The following is an 18,422-nucleotide window of genomic DNA, read 5'->3' on the forward strand; positions in this document are numbered from 1 at the left end:
CTGCGCTTTGCCTTATTACCATAGATAATTTAATTAAATATTGCACTGCCCCAAGTGGGAATCGAACCCAGTGCCGTTATATCTATAATCACACGCTTGTACTTAAGTAGAACTTAAGTAAAATAGAAATTTGCCTTCAAAAAGGAATTAAGATGTGTTTACATAAACTGTGCACACAAGAACATACAAACTTATAATGAGAATAGAAGTACGTCTCAGCGGTTACGCGACATGTCTATAAACTTAGCTGCGTAGTTTTCATCAAGTAAGGCTAACCACTAAACAAGTAATAAACTTTTATTACGAGATCTTCGTTGACTAGTTCATGTGAAGGGTGTGGGGTTCAAATCTCACAGATATTTTAGGATATTTTTACGAATATATTATTACTTTTTTTATAAGTAATAATATTCGTAAAATAAAGACGTATTAGTTGAAATTTATATACATTAGTTTTTCTCATCAATAATTATAATAATAGTTATTATTCTCCCTGAAAGAGGACTGGTCTCGTTGATATATAACTGTATAATTAAAAAAAGAAATTGTAATTTCTTAACCTTAAAATTCTAAGGTAAGCACCTTTAACCATTAGGTTAATAGATATTACCATAGATATTAATCTATTCAATGATATTCCGTTCAAGATTTTTCTGTAAAAGATTTTTTTATATATATTTTTTTCAACAAACCCAGCCCTTAGCCGAATATTGTTGGACAAGTCCCTTTTATCTTTTGTAAAGAACAAACAACTTTACCTCCTTTGTTGTTTTAGTTGTAAGGCATATGAAACGAAGAATAATGAATACATTTTTAAATAACGTTCTATAATAAATAATTACAATAAAACATTGTTATTTTAATTCGATTAAAATTCGAATACTTAGAAAAGAAGAAAGAAAAGCTTGAGCCCAATTATGGCGTAGGGGCACAAGCGTTGGACTATAAACGCTACAGGTTATGGGTTCGATTCCCACTTGAGGAAATGAATGAATATTTACTATTTTCATTTTCTCGTTTTGTTAACGAGGCAAAAGCGCAGCGTTGAGTTCGACCACTCAACATACAATGCCTGCAAAACGTAGCAGAAAATGGAGAACGGAAATGTCTTAATGGGAACGGCGTGTTACTTTGTTCCCAGGTTCCCTGATATATATGGGATACGGCGTAAAGCTACAAAAAAAAACAAAAAAAGCGGAAGACAAATTAAAATTATGACATTGACAACAAAGGTACTTGGTATTGATAATATAAATTCTACTAATAAATATGTATGTATGTTATTTTAATAGTAGGTTACGGGTTCAAGCAATACACAAAAAATTATGTAAATTGCTTAGAATATTTCATTAATGTCAATGCAACAATTTTATAACAATTTTTAAATAAATAATTTAAAAATCACATAATATAGAGTAAAAGTATAAATGGTCGAGCTCAGGTTGTCGGAGTCAGCGGAACGTTGCGCACCACTTAGAATTTTAAGCGTCTCACTAGCCTCCCTACATGTTCCAACATGTAAATTGTCACTTAGGACACAATTTAGGGCAAACTGGCACTAATAATGTGTTATACGATAAATAACAATATAATGCATAAAATATAATCATTTAACCAGCTTCGTGCTGTATTCCGCACTCAGCAGGGTAAGCAGAGGGAACCTAGTGCTAAGATACTCTGTTCTCCATTTTCCACCGAATCCTGGAGGCATTGCATGTGGAGTGGTGAAACTCAACGCTTAGCCTCGATCCCAGAGCGAAAAAATGAAAATATATATTTAAATAAATATTTCATTTCCTGAAATGGGGATAGAACCCTCAACTAGTCGCCTTTACAATCACACACTTGTGCCCTGCGCCACTGACTTCCAGTCGTAAAAAAAAGTTTTTAAAGTAATTTTGTAAATCAAAATGAGGAAGACGTTTTATTATCCTATGTATGTATGCAAAATATCTTAATGAAAAAATATGTGGATATTATAGTCGACTTGTCTACCCCGTAAGATATAAACATAAGTTATTATAATACAACCCTCACGTGCTCTACCCTTACATTGTAAACATATTGAGCTCTTACACCCTTCACTCTAGATATATTCTATAGTGGTAAGTCAAAATGTGAATATATAATTTATGTATGCTAAAAGCTGTTGACTTCTATACAAAACTAAATATATTATATCTAAAGGCAATTATATAAAGTATTAACTGAAATAAACTGCTGAAGACCACTTAAGAATAACCCAAGCTATTCTGACAATAGTCTTTTCGTGCAGTTTATCACATTTCAAAGTGTCTATATCTGAGAATAGTATATAACGGTTGTTAAAGAGGCTATACAGTGACGTCACACGTAGGCGGACGCTCGAAACCTTTTAATGGCGTGTGGAGTACGGACGATATATGATTTATTTCTAAGACAAGTTCGACAGTAAAAGATACATAAATAATTTAAGAAGCATATAAGAAATAAGTAATGATAGCTATCAATTTTTTTATATATATATTTGGGAATCACCTAAAAAATAGTTACGTAAATTTCAAAAATATTTTATCGATGTAACAAAATCGATACTTGAATTATTTATTCGTTTTAGATACGCATAAGTTCAAACTAATCAAAGCAATTTTAAAATTACACTAAAAAGCACATTTGGCAACACTATCCAACGTAAGCGTATTACACAATTACTGTAATAAGTGCTTTCTTCCAGTAAACAGTGAAGCCGTAGAGCCTAATCGCGAGTTAATCAGCTTACTGAGACAAACTTACTCAGGTTTGTGTTAAACCCTTTGAATTTTTAAGTATATATCACGTGAAATACTATATTTCACTCATTATTTGCTTAGTTTACATGGAATATATAAATCAAAGAAGATTTTGCTTACAGTAGGACAAGAGATTATATTCTTAGTTCTATTATAAATATTCTTTTTTAAGTATGTACTATCATTTATCATTGAAATAAGGCAACAATAAAGTAGGCAGAGGAGTACTTTTTTTTATATTAAGTCTTTACTACTCCTGACTATATATAATAAAGAAGTTCAAACGATTTACTAAATTGACAAGCTACAATATGGTGTAATTGAAATGATATACAATGAAAGTAAAAAAATAAAAATCTAAAAAACAATTGAACATGTCTTTGTGAAAAAATAAACTAACGAGTGAAAACAATTTTTTACACTGTCCGTTCAAAGTCAAAAACACGTTCAAAATTTCCTGTAACAACCACACAAACAACCAAGCTAACCCTTCCTTAGCAGTCGGGAAAAAGCGTGTTAAAAAGATTAGCAGTAAGTTTAAGTGATAGGTGTACGAATAAAATTATTATCAATTTAAAATACACAAGAAGATAAAACATTGATTACGATAAAGCTAAGTAAACCAAGCAAACATTTTAAATAAGCTTTTGCGTTCTAATATTTATCTAACAGTAACTACATTTAAAGAAAAGCGATTAAAATTTTGGAACGTTTACGATTGGCCCAAAGTTTTCTAATTTCATGGGGACGTAAGACGTCTATGCCATCGACAGTTATTTATCTTTGCTAGCTATTTCTTGAGAAACTGAAATAATTTATTTATCTATTTTGTGTATATTCTACTGAATGAATAAAAATCTAATTAAATCTAATTGTGTACTTAATGTTTTCCAAATATATTGCTACTTTTATACTAAAAAATAAAGGTACACTAAAAATGTTTCGATTAGGTTCTCACACACAAAAGGTGTTCAACATTTTGATACCGTACAAAAGCAAAAGTTTTATTCATTCTTTTCATAAGAGTTGAATCGATTCAGTTTTTTCATCTTTTGTTGATAGAAGAGAAATGAGGGCATATAATAGTCATTTAACCATGACCTACTTAAGTATTAAATGTAAAATTCAAATGTTTTTCCAATATACGTACATTTGTTTAAGTTTTTTATTCTACAGTCCAGAGATAAATTAATAAAATTGCTGAGTTTTCATTTTATATTAAACTGTTGCCAGAGAAAGAACAAAAAATAACTGGCATTGTGAAATTTGTTATCTTAATAGACTTGAATGACAACGATATTATGTGTAATCTTTTTCCCTATATTTACATATAGATGTAAATATAGGGAAGGAGGGAAGGTAATATGTGGTCAACAATTCATAATAAAACAACCAAATTGCCCAAATATCAACTAGCCAAGAAAACTTTTAATAAATATCATAAAAAAAAATATATATTTTTTTATATAATTATATATGAATACCGATACATTAAAACATATTAAAGTTTACTCGTTCAAAAATGAGTAACAAATGAGGCATACGAGATACAAAGACAATAATTTTAATTTTAATGCTCTTTTAATAAAGAAAATGAAAACTCGTTGTGCATTAACGTAATGCAACGACATTATTATACAACAAAAGTATTATTTAAAGTAGCGGGCAGACTGGTTTGTACGTAAATAGGTAAATGTTACGATTCCCCCCCTTATACGATACGATTGACCTACATCAGTGCGGTGAACTTATTAAAAATGAAATACTTCCAACTTAACCCCAAAATGTTAGTCAAATCTTGTATTCGTAGTACGTTGTGATTTGTTACAGTTGTAAAATATCTTCACATAATTTTTTCTATGAAAGAATTTATTATATATTATTAAAATGTAAATTATTAATTGATATGTTATTTAAAATTTAATAATAATGACTAAGCTAATTACTATCTACTATAAAAATATTTATGTTATATATTATGTTATATTCTACATACTGTATTAACATATAAAGTAAAAAATGTGAACCAATATGCATATGACAATTTATTATCTGCATTATTCGACGTTCGACGCCCCCACACGAAAAGATAAAACGAATTACTCTGTACGCTATTATGTTACAAAATTATATTATCATGGCAATACCACGTTGGAGATATGGTAACACACGGCTGAGCGAATATGGACCGTGTCGGGACATAAATAGGCTTCTAATGCGATTCCCTCCTTATACATTGTAGGTGAAATCAAATTTTCCACACTTTAAGAGCCGTTTCCTTGGCGCATGATAAAACATCGACAAGATGGCGAGAGATAGGGACTTTTTGATAACTAACCTCCTTTAATGATAAGTATTGAAATCGCTTTTATTAAGCTTAAGCACTAAATTGTAATTAGTATACTAAATTGTCATTGATTACAAGACCAAATACATAAGTTAACGTTTAGAGTAATTTATTTAATGGCATGTAGCTGTTAAAATAAAAAAAAACACCTTTTATATAGTAGGTTTTCGCAATCGCTTAGGGTGTTAAGCTCGTAAGGAAATTTAACACGCTTGGAAATTTATACCATGAAGATTGGAAGAATTCCTAGGTTTTCCGACTTTGGTAGTCGGAAAACCTTGAGATTAAAACTAGGATACCTTATCGAATCACAAATGGAATATAGTTTACTGCTCCCTAGATGTAATTAAGACAATAAAATTCAAGTTCCAAAATTGGCGCCTCTGGCAGAGCATAGAATTTGATAACATAAAATTATCACAATAACTGATAAGAAGTGATAGTGGAATAATACACATATTTTTTAACACAATTATACACATTCCGTGTTCAATTGTTGAGAAAATGGAACACATAGAGTAATAACGGTAAAATTAAATACATAACTGAATATACGATAGTGATATGCACTATACTCGTACATTAAAAACGGGATATTGAGGAGTGGAATCCAGAAAAATTGACAGGGTATATCGCGAGGCCCTAGCAAGCGGGGTCGTCGAACGGCGTCGGCGTCCGGGCCGGGAGGGGCGCCGGTTTCGGCGCGGTATCGATCGGGGGCATACCTTCCTGCGGCCGCAGCAGAGCATCCTCCGAGCGCGCGACTGTCCGCCCGGCGAAGACTTCAACCTGGCCAGCTTGCGCCACTGCATGAGGACCGGCTACGGCACGGGCTGGGGCGGCCGCGGCGCCGCCTGCTCGCGCATGCTGCTGCTCGGACGCGGCCGGAGCGCGCGAGCCTTCCTCGCCGAGTGCCGCCGCCCGCCCCGCGCCTGCGCCCTGCGCCCACGCCCACACCCCACACCCCCACACCCCCACGCGATTAATAATTCCGGCTACGCTGCCAGTGCGTATGTGGGTTAGTTTTTTGGCGATCGATGCGATTATTCGGTGCGAGTTTCCTAGACCGATGCAACCAGACGACCTATTAATCGGTTTTCTGGATGCACATGGGGAAAGGTCAATGAAACGTCTGCTAACGATATTTGGATTTTACTTGTTGGTATATGAGATGAAATGGGATTGTTTTAACGAAATCTGGTATATGGATATTAACCGATTAAGAAACTTATTTGAGGCCAGTCGTGACGTAGAGTCACAACTGTATGACTGTTAACGTATGTAAACAATAAGTTGTAGGTTCGATTCCCACACAAGAAAGTGCAATATTTAATATTTTTATTACGTCGCTCTGGTGAGTTCTCGACGTTAAGTTACACCTAGTGGAGCAATTACACGTAATGCCTCCAGAATTCGACTAATTTTATTAACAATAAAAAACTTATCCAAATACAGATTAACAAAATTTCTTAAATATAACCAACAATACTATATTAAACACATACAAATTTTAATACGAACATATGTAATTTAAAGGGCCACAAGTTAAATACTTTGTTAGGATAATAATAAGCCATAGCGATGTAGATATAACTTCCGGCTGCCATAGAAAGAGCCGACAAAACCACATGAGGCCCGAAACTACCTACTTGCCGCCCGTTTCCCGGTTTCCTAAATTAATGGAATTTCAACGACCCTTCTGGACGTACTTGCACGCGTCAAAATTGACACATCAGGCAATTACGTCAATTAAAGGGGGAATACATAATGCAAGTGGAGTGGACGTAGGACAATTATTGTGATTACCGCCAGCTACCCACACCGGAGCTCAGGAAACAAGATAATGAGAATCTAATTATCATATAATTGAAATTTTATTTTTTGTTATACTGGGTATTGGTTTAATTAATTAAATCCAAGTAGAGGCCAGCAGAGAGTTCGACTTAAGCTTAAGGAAAAGAATATTTATTATTTTCATTACTTCATTGTGGTGTCGAGGCATACCTCAGCGTTGAGTTCCGCCACTCAACACACAATGCATAACAACAGAATGCAATGCTTAACACTAGATTTTCTCTGCTTACCTGGCTGTGTATATGGGATACAGCGCGAAGCCAAAATAAATCCTGTTATAGGATGACCCGTGTAAATCTTCTCTTATTTCTTAAGTTCCTACTCACTTGTATAATATCTGTGAAGTAAGAACCACCCATATAAAATATCTTTAATTTTTCAGAAGGCCTTTTATATGTAAATTTCCAGGCGGAAAGTTCTTAATTTCGAAATAGCGTGGTGTCCCCTACCAGAATTGATTAAGGCAATTTGGTAAATTATTTTTATTTTAGTTCCTTTGGCAGTGAAGACTAGCTGAAAGCCTTTTGTGATACCATACTTAATGCTTAATTTTACACTTGGGTTTAAGAATCATACTTAAATCTAAAAATAACAAATATATATTATGTTTAATTACTATCACTAGACAGTTTTTTTATGTAGTAAGAAATTATGCTGTTTTACAACATATTTAATCGCGAATCTAAGAAACGTCGTACAGTTATCGTTTTGCAGTAACTAGACGGACAGAAACATATCTATACAACTTACATTTTAAACTTACGAGATGTGTCTAATATATATCTTAAAAATATTTTATAGTAAATACGTAATATAAGTATTTACAGTACATTTTGAAGAGGATAATAGCGACTCTGAGCATCGCTGATTATAACATTTAAAAAAGAAAATTTAATCGTTGATTTTCCAATTGAAAAATAAAATTAAAGTGATCAGAAATATAAATCAAACTGTACAAAACATGTTTGTCACTAAATTACATTTACTTAATACTGTGTATTCACATAAAAAAATAATCATTAACTAAGGAGTGCCTTTAAACACAATCTGTTCACGACATCTAGCCTGCGTTATGATTTCCCCGTTAATGTAAGCTCAGGCAACCCGTCAAATTGGAGGGATGAAGTTTGAAAGGGGATAAAAAACGCGCGATTACGTGAATGATCAAAAGAACCTACTTGTGATTTACAACGTTTCGGCTAAGTTAACTTTTTCCAATAAAGGCAGAAATGATTTTTAACGTTCGATGAAATAAAGTAGCGTCTTATTTTATATAAATATTAGTGAGCCCTGCGCGGCTTCGCCCGTTTATTTTTAATTTAATGTTAGTTAGGTGTGTGTAAAAAATGGCTGGTTTTTTAATATGGTCATCTCTAGTGTTGTAATACTCTTAATAAATCATAATTTTAATCTTTTTTTTGGTTCTATGTCTAGTGTGTAAAAAATAGATATAATTTTGTGAATTGAGTTCAAATTGACTTGAGATATAAATTCGGGAAAACAAAATAAATTCCCCGGATCTGGATCGAACCCACAATCAAAGCGTGTACAGTCTGACACTATTTTATTGAGTTCTGATGGCTTATTTAAATTATATTAAATTCAAGATCTAGTAAAATACGGTCTAAACGTATAATATATTAATAAAAAGAAATCATTGACCGAGTATAATCCGTAGTAGGCTTATCTTTAACTTAAATAACTCTTGCACATAAAGTGATGTCCTTATAAATTCGGTCACTGGAACGTATCCAAGTCTTTACTGAAGAAAAGAAATCCTTGAAAATGTCTTTTGACGGGTGATAGCATCGAATAACGGAAGTAGTATTTTTAGTGCACCTGTAAAATTAAAATTAAAAGCTTACATATTTACATTTTTGGGAGTAACCAGAGAGATATAGAAACAGGTAAGTAAATTAAATTATCCTCCATTTAAAGCCAAATTTAAAATCGTCGTATTGTACCTAACTCCTTATTAACATTAAAAGAAAGAAAATCAGGCAGTACAACCGAAAACTGCAATTTATATATTAAAATGCATGCATCGGTTAAAAATGTATAATTATTAATAATTATTAAAAAAATAATATTACCGGTATTAGGGAAATCCACAAGCAACGTGAATATTACAAGTGTGCTGCGATCCTATAGTGGTTTAAGTTTGTTCCATTAATAATATAATGTAAATCAATGAAATAAATGTGTCTAATACTTTACCCACTGTTTTTCTAAATAAATAATCATCTTTGGTAAAGAATATATATAGAATATAATTTAAAAAATATTTACCATTGATTTTTTGTCGTTTCGCTCTTGACAAGGTAGTCGTGGTCGTCATTTTAAAGGTTGGTGGACCTACGTCGTTTAATGCCGAATTCTCGGAGGATGGATTCGTTGGTTCTGAATTCAATCCAAGACACTCCAAGCAACCTTCTCCAACATAATATCTCGAGAGCTCTATCTTCTCAATTTTCCGACGATCAACAATCATTACTTTCGTCCTACTACAGTCAATCTTGAGTACCATTGGGGTCATTTGATTTACTTAATGCAGAAATATGCTGTCTATCTTTGATTGTGTTGTCTGTCGCTTAATTACTAAGTACTGAATCTTTAAATTCAATTAAAAATGCAAGTAATTAAAACACAGCTGGTCACAAAACTTATTTATTGTAATTAAAAAGAAATATATACAATTATGACTAGTAAAATAAAAAAAAGCAATATGGTAAACAACTAAAGTCCAGGTAAAGTATACCTGGACTTCTTTAGTATTGTAAAATTTTTTTCATTGAAGCAATATGCTGTCAATTTTGTTAAAAATGGGAGAAATTTAAACTAAGACTCACAAATTCACATAAGGATTTTTTTAAATGTATGTATATACACAATAAATTTGTTATTAATTTTTAAAATTCATACATGGAAAATGTAAACTTTTAAACAATAAAAAAATCATATCAGCTTCATGGTGTATCACACACAACAAGGTAGGCAGACGGAACCGCCTCCGGTCTCCCACTCAACTGAGGCAGAGTGACTTAACTTTTAAAAATATGAATAAAAATTACAATTCTTAACAAAAAAATACCAACTTCCACAAGAGCTTATAATCAAAGCCTAACAAAACTTATATCAAACAACCTTGAAGTATATTTTTTCCAATATCAAGACCAAGAATCATCAAAATTGATTTGTGTGATTGAGTTATTCGTCCATTTGTCCCACATACCTAATGTGAATTTACAACTTATGCAAGTTTCTAATGGATAACATTGTCAGATATGGGCCAGATTAACATGGGACCACATGGAAAGCACTACCTTTCAAATAAAAAGTCATCAAAATTGGTTCATCCAGTCAAAAGTCAGAGGTAACAAAAAAAATACATTCACATTGATGACTTTCTTCTTATGGAAGTTAGTTTATTAAAATTTACACACTTCATTAAATATTAATATATACTAAAGCAATAGAAAGTTCATTAGATATTGAATATAAATGTAATTACTAGAATATATTTGTCATGTTTTTAGTTCAAAATATAGACCGTCTAAATATTTTATAAAAAGTTTATTGTTTTTCCTTCCTTAAATGTGCCCATGGATCTTTTAACATAGAAGGATGAAGATAAGCATCAATGTTTGTGTTTTCACGGCCATAACTGCTATTGTAGTCACTCTGGAATATAAAAAAACATGCTATTAAATATTCTTTGCAACAGAATATTAATATTTAGGTAAATTAGCTTTACTAACTCCGAAGCTATTGCTGTGTTGAGAATTATTGTGCCAATTGTTTTGATAATGCCCACGCCGCTGTTGATTTTTTTTAGGCCAATTGTTTCTGTAAGAGTTGTGTTGATTTCCATTTGTCCTGTTTTGCCATTTACCTTGCACTGGAGTACTCTGGTTTAAAGGAATAAAATCGTCAGACATAATTTTGGCTGAGTATACCCCCAATACTGTTTAAAAAATTACAGAATAACTGTTTTAAGAAAACAGAAAATAGCAAAAGGCCAATAACCAGATAATAAACAAATTGAAATAACTTAAAACTGTAAACGTCAAGCTATTAATATGACATAAGTAATGTCACTGGATACAGATACACAATGTGACAAAGTTAAAATTAAAATTTGCTGTGACACTTATATATTTCAAGTGTCGATTTCAAAAAATCGATATTACGTATTAAAGTGTAAAGTGGTATTTGGTTATACTATGAAGTATAACCAAATACCGTAGACACAATAAATCTTTTAATTTATTCCAATTAGGACGTTTACGTTACGACAATTATTTAACAATATATAAAAATAATTTAAACATTGAAGTATAATAAAAGTCAAATAAGCATAATTATTAATTTATGTTTATTCACACTGCGATTTCTATACGGGGTGTATAGAGTTTAGTGGCAATTAAAAATAGTGATATAACTTTAAATTTGAAGTTCATACGCACAATAAAATTAAATCGATTAAATCGTTAACATTTCTTAATAACGAAAAATATAGTTTTAGATGAAAATATATAGATTTTTGACATAAAATCATTATGTAAAGGCCTCGTAAAAATTTACTCAGATATTTAATCATGTAAAAAAAATAGGATACATATAAAAATAACTCGTGATAATATTAAAGAATGTATTTCTATTTCTAAGTTATCTATATTACTTACCTATCCTTTGGCCAATGAGCGCGATTCTAGCGCAGTGTAATTTTTTATGTAGGCAAAAAAACAAGATATTTGGGCCCAGATTCATACTTCAGTGTTTTATTTTTTGTAAATCTGAAACAATGGTTTAGTGACTTACTTTACAATCGTCAATACATTATTTGGAAGCTGGATATTGTAAAATGTGGATTCCGTCGAAATCTCCAAAATTAGCCGTCGGTAAGATTGACGTTTGGATTCAATCAGCAATACATCCTGCACAATTACAGGAAGCGTAAATACATGTTATGAATTTTTAATTAATTATTTCCGACATTATTTTTTCTATAAATAGAAGTTTTATTACAATTATAACATTTGCTTAATTAATTTTTCTCTATTGTGAGAATATAATTTAAATTATATGTAACTAACATGCAAACTTAATTACATTGTTTATATTTGTATAATTTTATATATTTTTAATAACAACTACATTTATTTAAATTACTGGATAAACTTATTAAACATTTTTATTAAAATTTGCTTTGATGTAATAAAATAATAATTGATAATTGTATTTTCAATAAAAAAAAATAAACTCTCATATATAATTTTCTTGTTAAGAGAAATATTCTATTTATAATTCATTAAATATAATTGTACTTATTTGTTAGTTTGCTTTATTAAGAGTTAAATTTATTTATTTTTAAATAGAAAACTTTGTTTAAGCTGTGTATAACTGGAAGGGAGATGTTCGATCAGGATTACCACTTGAAATTGGAGAAACAGTACAAATTCTTGAGGAAAATGGAGGTAATATTTTTATAATATATTATATTGTAGTTTAAGCAATATTTTTTATACAGAAATAGTTCCATAAATCTGTATGTCTCGGACTCATATAAGATTTTTTTATTTATATTTAATATATTCAATGTATCTAAATTATTTTATCTTTTAAATACACTAAGAACATAATTATTGTCGTGGTTTTCTATCTATAAATATTTTGTTTTTCATTTTCTATACATGTAATTTGTTTATAAATAAATAATTTAAAACATAGTTTTGACTATAGATTTCATTATTATATATTGTACCAATTGTACATATTAATTAAAAGTAATAATGTAATTATGTTTTGCTTATCAATTCAGCGGAAGATACATATAAACATATGTATAGAACATTGGTACTTCATGTCTATTTATATTAAGTGGTAATGATTGTAATTACCAAAATGATTATCTTTTCCTAACATTTGTTTTAAGCAGAGTAGGCAAAACGAAGTAAGCTTAGGGCACTGTCTCTATTTTCCACTCTTATAAGTGATATTGCCTGTTGAATGGTAGAATTTAACACCTAACTATATTTTACCAAGCAAATTATATTTTTTTCAGGTTTACACATTGACAGATAACGTACAGATTTTCTTGTTTGAAATAACTATAAATTTATTCTTTTAAGTGGAGTTTAAACTTCACAGCCATTGTCTATGTAATCAGATACTTCATATTTGATTCAAGCGTTTGTTTAGATTTACACTATTTTACATATAGCATGGCAGATAGAGGAAATCTAGAGTTAAAACACTGTTATTCATTAAATTTTTGAGACATTTCCACATATAGCATGGCAGATAGAGGGAATCTAGAGTTAAAACACTGTTATTCATTAAATTTTTGAGACATTTCCACCATGTTGAATGGTGGAAGTCAATGCAGTGTTTTGTTTTGCTACTAGAACAATAAACAAAAATTGGTAAAAGTGCTTTAAGCAAAATACAAAAAACTGTCCAAATTAATTTCAGGTTGGTTTCGTGGATTCAGTACAAAGAACAGATCAGCATGGGGTATATTTCCAGCTTGTGTGGTATCTATCAGGCCATGTACCGTGAAAGGTACAGGGGCCTCGGCTATCGCGGAGCTAAAGGATGACCCGTTGGTACGCGAAATTGCATGTGTTTTAAGAGAATGGGCCAGATTGTGGAAGAAACTTTATGTGGTAAGTTTTACTTAAATGGACTATCCAACACAAAAATATTTTTTCAATACATTATCATCATCTCTTCTGAGATAAACATATTCAACCAAACAAACCAAATCTAGGCCTACATTTGGTTACAGTCACAGCCCCTGTGCTACGAGTGGCCTCATCACTCAACTTCGAAAAATATATTTTATAAAAAAAAATTAGTCATGTTATAGTGCTAAGTTATGATTAACTATGTGAAGTGGATTATGGTGGCAATTACGTAAATTTATAAGAATTTAACATTTATTACACTTTTCTATATTTTTCTAGTTATATTACTAAGCTAAGCTAATATAAAATAACAATACATCTAACCTATAGATGTATTGTTATTTTATTAAGAGTTCAGTTATCTGTAAATTATATGTATTTTGCAATTATATTTACGAATCTGGCTTAGACAAGATGTGACTACAGGTTTTGCTATACAATATTTTTTTATTATGTAGTTTGTTTAGTGGATCCATTACCGAATGGAAGATAAAATTTTCTTGTTTTTTGACCACTCTACATAATTTATAAGAAATCCATCTTTTGCAAGTAAATGTACTAATTTTATAATGTACAGTAGTGAAAACTGCATTTTAATCAGTAAAGCCGTTTCTGAGGTTAGCTAGCACAAACGTAAAGACAAACTGACAAAAATGAAAACATAATTGATTTGAGTTTTACTACATTGATAAATGCCCCAATAATAGTTTTTCTTATATATCTTTTTTAATTTTATAAACAGCATTCAGGTACAATAATTGTTGATAAGATGTAGCTAAAGATTCATTTATTTACTTACTTACATGGCCAAATCCGAAGATATACTACGAAGAAGTAACTATTTATTTAAGTAGTCATCATGTTTTTAAGAAGATCATTAAAACTAAAAAAAAAATACATTATTAGAAATCAAAGAAAATGGTTAGTTTCTTTGTTTTAATACATTCTGAATCATACATCGTTAAGCTACTAATGGATGTAGATATATCATATACCTATTTGTTCTTACGGACTTCGTCGTTTACGCTATCTCAGCTCGGTGTATAATGTGAACGAGGAAGAAACCATTGAATATTTCCGTCTGAGAAGGTCAAGTGGGGGCTAACCGCAGAAGGGCTAGAATACATCGATTTGCACCGATTATACCATGTCTATTATGGTGGTGTTTTATTTGATAGTATATAAATAACCATACTGTTGATGAGATGTGCCCAATACAGATAGAATTTTCGATGATTATAGGGTTATGTTATTTTTTATTTATTGAAGTCTGTTTAAATACAGTATCAGTATATAAGTCCTAGTATTATCTTCTACAATATTTTGTGCTTGCTGAATTGCTAATAAATAATCTTTAATTTACCATTTACGGCTTAAATTTGTCTTCGAAGCCATTCGTGGCGCCAGGAGCACGAGCTCCTTGCACCACGACGTTAACGGAATAGGTTGTGGATTCAATCTCCACTCGAGGAATTGAAATATTTATTTAAATTTATATTTTCATATCATCGCTCTGGTATCTGGTGTAAAAGTAGACCAACGGTGAGGTTTATCAAGACGTAAAATGTATCTTTTCTTCGAATCCGAAAAAATAATTGCAAAAATGTTTACTTGACTTGCAAAATAAATATATTTTTATACTAATTACCATGAAATATACACGGCTTTTAATTCCCTAAGTGGTGATTAGTCTCGTCTGCGATTAATCGCGACAGCTTTAAACAATACTATAAATACTTTTCTAAGTCTTTCCCCAGTTCAAATTTCAATGTATTTGAAACATAATAGCTAGCAAATCTATATAAAATTAAATAAATCAGTCTTTACGCCGTTTTTTTTCGAGGCATTGCGTGTTCATTGGCGGAACTCAACGCCGGGATTTTGCCTTGATGCCAGAGCGAAGAAATAAAAATTTTAAGAAATAATAATTGAAATAACATTGTTAAAAATATTTGAATTTTCCCCAAATTCTAGTAGGTAGTTTTACAGCTCTAACAAATGTACATACATTAAAATGAGGTCATATCTGCTTAGCATAAATTAAAACATCTTTACACAAACCTGTCTAACAGGAAATTATAGAGTGTTGTAAATTTCTCTGTAACATATTTAGCACTAAGTAAATCAGGTAAACATTTTTATCTCAGAAATAATGTTATATTTATTTCGTCTATAATCTTTTTAAGAAAATTAGTACAAATTATTGTTAGAATTTCTGCAAAAAAAATTACGTCGCAGTATTTAACATTAAAGAAACAACATTAAATTATTGAATTTTGGATATTTATATATTACTAGCGGCCCGCTCGCAGTTTTACCTGCGTGAACTATGTTATTATTAATTTCTGTCTCTATGGCTACGTCCTAGTGACGTCTATGTAAAATTTGAGACTCCTGGCATTTGTAGTAACGAAGTTTCATACAAAATTTCGACCCCAAAAACAACCCCTTAGAAGTCGACTATTACAAATTCCCGTCTTAGCGAGCACCTACGTCCTATAAATAACTCCTATGCAAAATTTCAGATTTCTAGCACATGTAGTTTCTGAGATTTCGTGATGAGTGAGTGAGTGACCTTTCGATTTTATATATATAGATTTTCGTACATATGTAAATATTTCAATAACAATGTTACCAGAGCAAGGAAATAAAAATATTAATAAACAATAATTTTCCCCTGAGTAGGACTCGAACCCACAACCGTAGAGTTTACATCCATACGCGTGTGCCATTGCGCCATAACGGTCTCTATTTTATGATACAATTAATAGAAATAATAAAATATTTGACCCTTTGTGCTCTGATACTCACCTACTTGTAAGACAGTTAGTTGACTTTATATCAAGGCTTAATATCTCAATTACGTATAATTGTCTTGAAACCTGAGTAGGCACTCTTGTAGTTAGTAATTCCTGTTCTTCATTTACAATAGTTATTTTCTAATAATTATTACAAATAATCTAAAGAGGTTTTGTTTTATATGAACTATATTGATGCATTATGTGCCTAACATAAAACGATATCTCTCTTTTTTATTGTAAATAAATGTATGTTTATATGTGGATATAAGAACTTGGTCATTTTTTTTATAATACTAAAATAAGGTAACAAAATTACCTTTAAACTTTCAATTTTTTCAATCAAGTTTCATCTGTATAAAACTTTTTTGTCTAGGAACATCTCTAAAGAGTGAGAGTGAAAGACGTAGTGATTTTAGATTTATAAAATGCAACGACATGCGAGTCAATCAATCTATTGTTGGTTTATTTAGAAACTAACTAGAGTAAAAATATTTCTACGAATAAAAATTGATCCCAAAAGACAAATATCCATGAAGCCCTACTCACTACTGGAGGTACTATTACCTCAGTCCTATCTTTAAAGGGAAATTAAAGAAAATTATACCTGAAAACTATCAAGACAAAGTGCGGGCTTGAGTTCCTACTTCCGCCACTCAACACGTACTATTAAGATATTTGTAATAAAATAAGTTTCTTTTGCAAAATACATATAAGTGACATGTTGAATACATTGTCTCTTATTTTGAATTGAAGAAATTTTAATTAAAATTATGTTTGTAATATTTTTTTTTCCTATTTTAGGAACATGAAGAGTACAGATTCGGTGCAGTAGCGAAGGTTATGCGTGAACTTCTTAGCGGTCGACGCGCCCTTCTAACTGGAACGTTAACTCAGGATCAGACGAGAGCCCTACGTTTGAAACTTGTTGCGAAATTGGATTGGGGTAACAGGTATGTCATTTTCATTTTATTTATTCGTTATGTATATAATTAAAATAATAAGTAGATAATGAGGCCAGTCGTGGCGCAGGGGCACAAGAGTGAAAACACGACAGATTGCGGGTGGGTTCGATTTCTACTCCAGGAAATTAAATATTTAAAATTACCATTTCCTCGCTCTGGTAAGGTAAAGCGCGGCGTTGAGTTCCCCTACTCAATATGCAGTGCTTTCAGAATTCAGCGGAAAGTAGGGAACGGAGAGTTTGGTACTAGGACTCCTCTTCTTCCATGCTGTGTCCGAAATACAGCATGACGGTAAATATATAGAAGTAGATATTAATGGTTTCCATGAATAGAAAACGTTTGAGAATGGAGTCTTTGATATGCCCTCATATAGTAGGTGTTTTTACTATTGGTGATAAAAATAAAGGAAAAGGAAATATTGAAAAAAGACTTTATTATCACTACACTGACCTTCACTGTTCTAAAGTACAATAAATGTAAATTTCAGTTAATTAAAACAGGAGGAAATCATTTATTAACACAATTAAATCTATAAATAAATTATATTTTTTTATATTTTGCGTAATAATATAATATTATAAAATGAAAATTTTAAAGACACTGCGTAATACACTGGATTTTCAGAAACTTTGCAAGTTAAATTGCCAATTTTATGATTTACTCGAGATAAGTAATAAAAAAATTGGCTACAACATTTCTTTGTTCTAATAGCTACTTGTTTTTGAATAAAAATTGTCCTTGTAATAATGTGAAGATCCACATAAAAGAGAAATAGAGTAACTTTATGTTATGTAAGTTATTTAATTTTATTTAAACATTTTTTAATTAATTGGACGACTAAAGTGTGACTCCAGTGGTGACGCAAGTGCACAAGTGTGTCCGAGGAGATGAAATATTTATTTAAATTTTTATTTTTTATTCGTTGCTCTGGTGTCGAATCCAACCGCAGCGTTGAGTTCTGGCACTCAACACGCAATGCCTCCAGAACTCGGGGAGTAAAT

At 31.1% G+C, this 18,422-nt stretch overlaps 3 protein-coding genes across 7 annotated transcripts in view; 1 reads left to right on the forward strand and 2 right to left on the reverse strand.

The window, feature by feature from the left end:
• Positions 1-6,013, reverse strand: part of RhoGAP100F (Rho GTPase activating protein at 100F) — a 48,659-nt gene extending 42,646 nt beyond the window's left edge. For all 4 annotated transcript variants that reach the window (XM_085196812.1, XM_085196813.1, XM_085196811.1 and 1 more), the window contains exon 1: positions 5,841-6,013. In XM_085196812.1, coding sequence (XP_085052938.1) covers positions 5,841-5,927 — 87 coding nt within the window. In that variant the 5' untranslated portion in view covers positions 5,928-6,013. The remainder of the gene's footprint in view (positions 1-5,840) is intronic.
• A 4,360-nt stretch (positions 6,014-10,373) lies between these two features.
• LOC146532478 (uncharacterized) lies at positions 10,374-11,050 on the reverse strand. The gene is made up of 2 exons (XM_085196578.1): positions 10,728-11,050; positions 10,374-10,650 (listed from the first exon to the last, which is right to left on the reverse strand). The coding sequence occupies exons 1-2, from the start codon at positions 10,905-10,907 to the stop codon at positions 10,543-10,545; spliced, it is 288 nt and encodes a 95-aa protein (XP_085052704.1). The 5' UTR covers positions 10,908-11,050; the 3' UTR covers positions 10,374-10,542.
• Positions 11,051-11,665: 615 nt separating this feature from the next.
• spg (dedicator of cytokinesis spg) overlaps positions 11,666-18,422 on the forward strand; it is a 49,648-nt gene continuing 42,891 nt past the window's right edge. For both annotated transcript variants that reach the window (XM_085196815.1, XM_085196816.1), the window contains exons 1-4: positions 11,666-11,870; positions 12,363-12,446; positions 13,444-13,637; positions 17,261-17,409. In XM_085196815.1, the coding sequence (XP_085052941.1) occupies positions 11,834-11,870; positions 12,363-12,446; positions 13,444-13,637; positions 17,261-17,409 (464 nt within the window). In that variant the 5' untranslated portion in view covers positions 11,666-11,833. The remainder of the gene's footprint in view (positions 11,871-12,362; positions 12,447-13,443; positions 13,638-17,260; positions 17,410-18,422) is intronic.

Source organism: Heliconius melpomene, chromosome 13 (assembly GCF_056956725.1).
Source record: "Heliconius melpomene rosina isolate 202511_hmr_F chromosome 13, ASM5695672v1, whole genome shotgun sequence".
Classification (NCBI taxonomy): domain Eukaryota; kingdom Metazoa; phylum Arthropoda; class Insecta; order Lepidoptera; family Nymphalidae; genus Heliconius; species Heliconius melpomene.

Bases quoted from the DNA above. Each gene is read 5' to 3' on its own strand.
- LOC146532478 (XM_085196578.1), bottom strand. From the start codon at position 10,907: ATGTCTGACGATTTTATTCCTTTAAACCAGAGTACTCCAGTGCAAGGT. The intron at 10,651-10,727 runs GTTAGTAAAGCT...TTTATATTCCAG, and splicing joins AACACAGCAATAGCTTCGGA to AGTGACTACAATAGCAGTTA.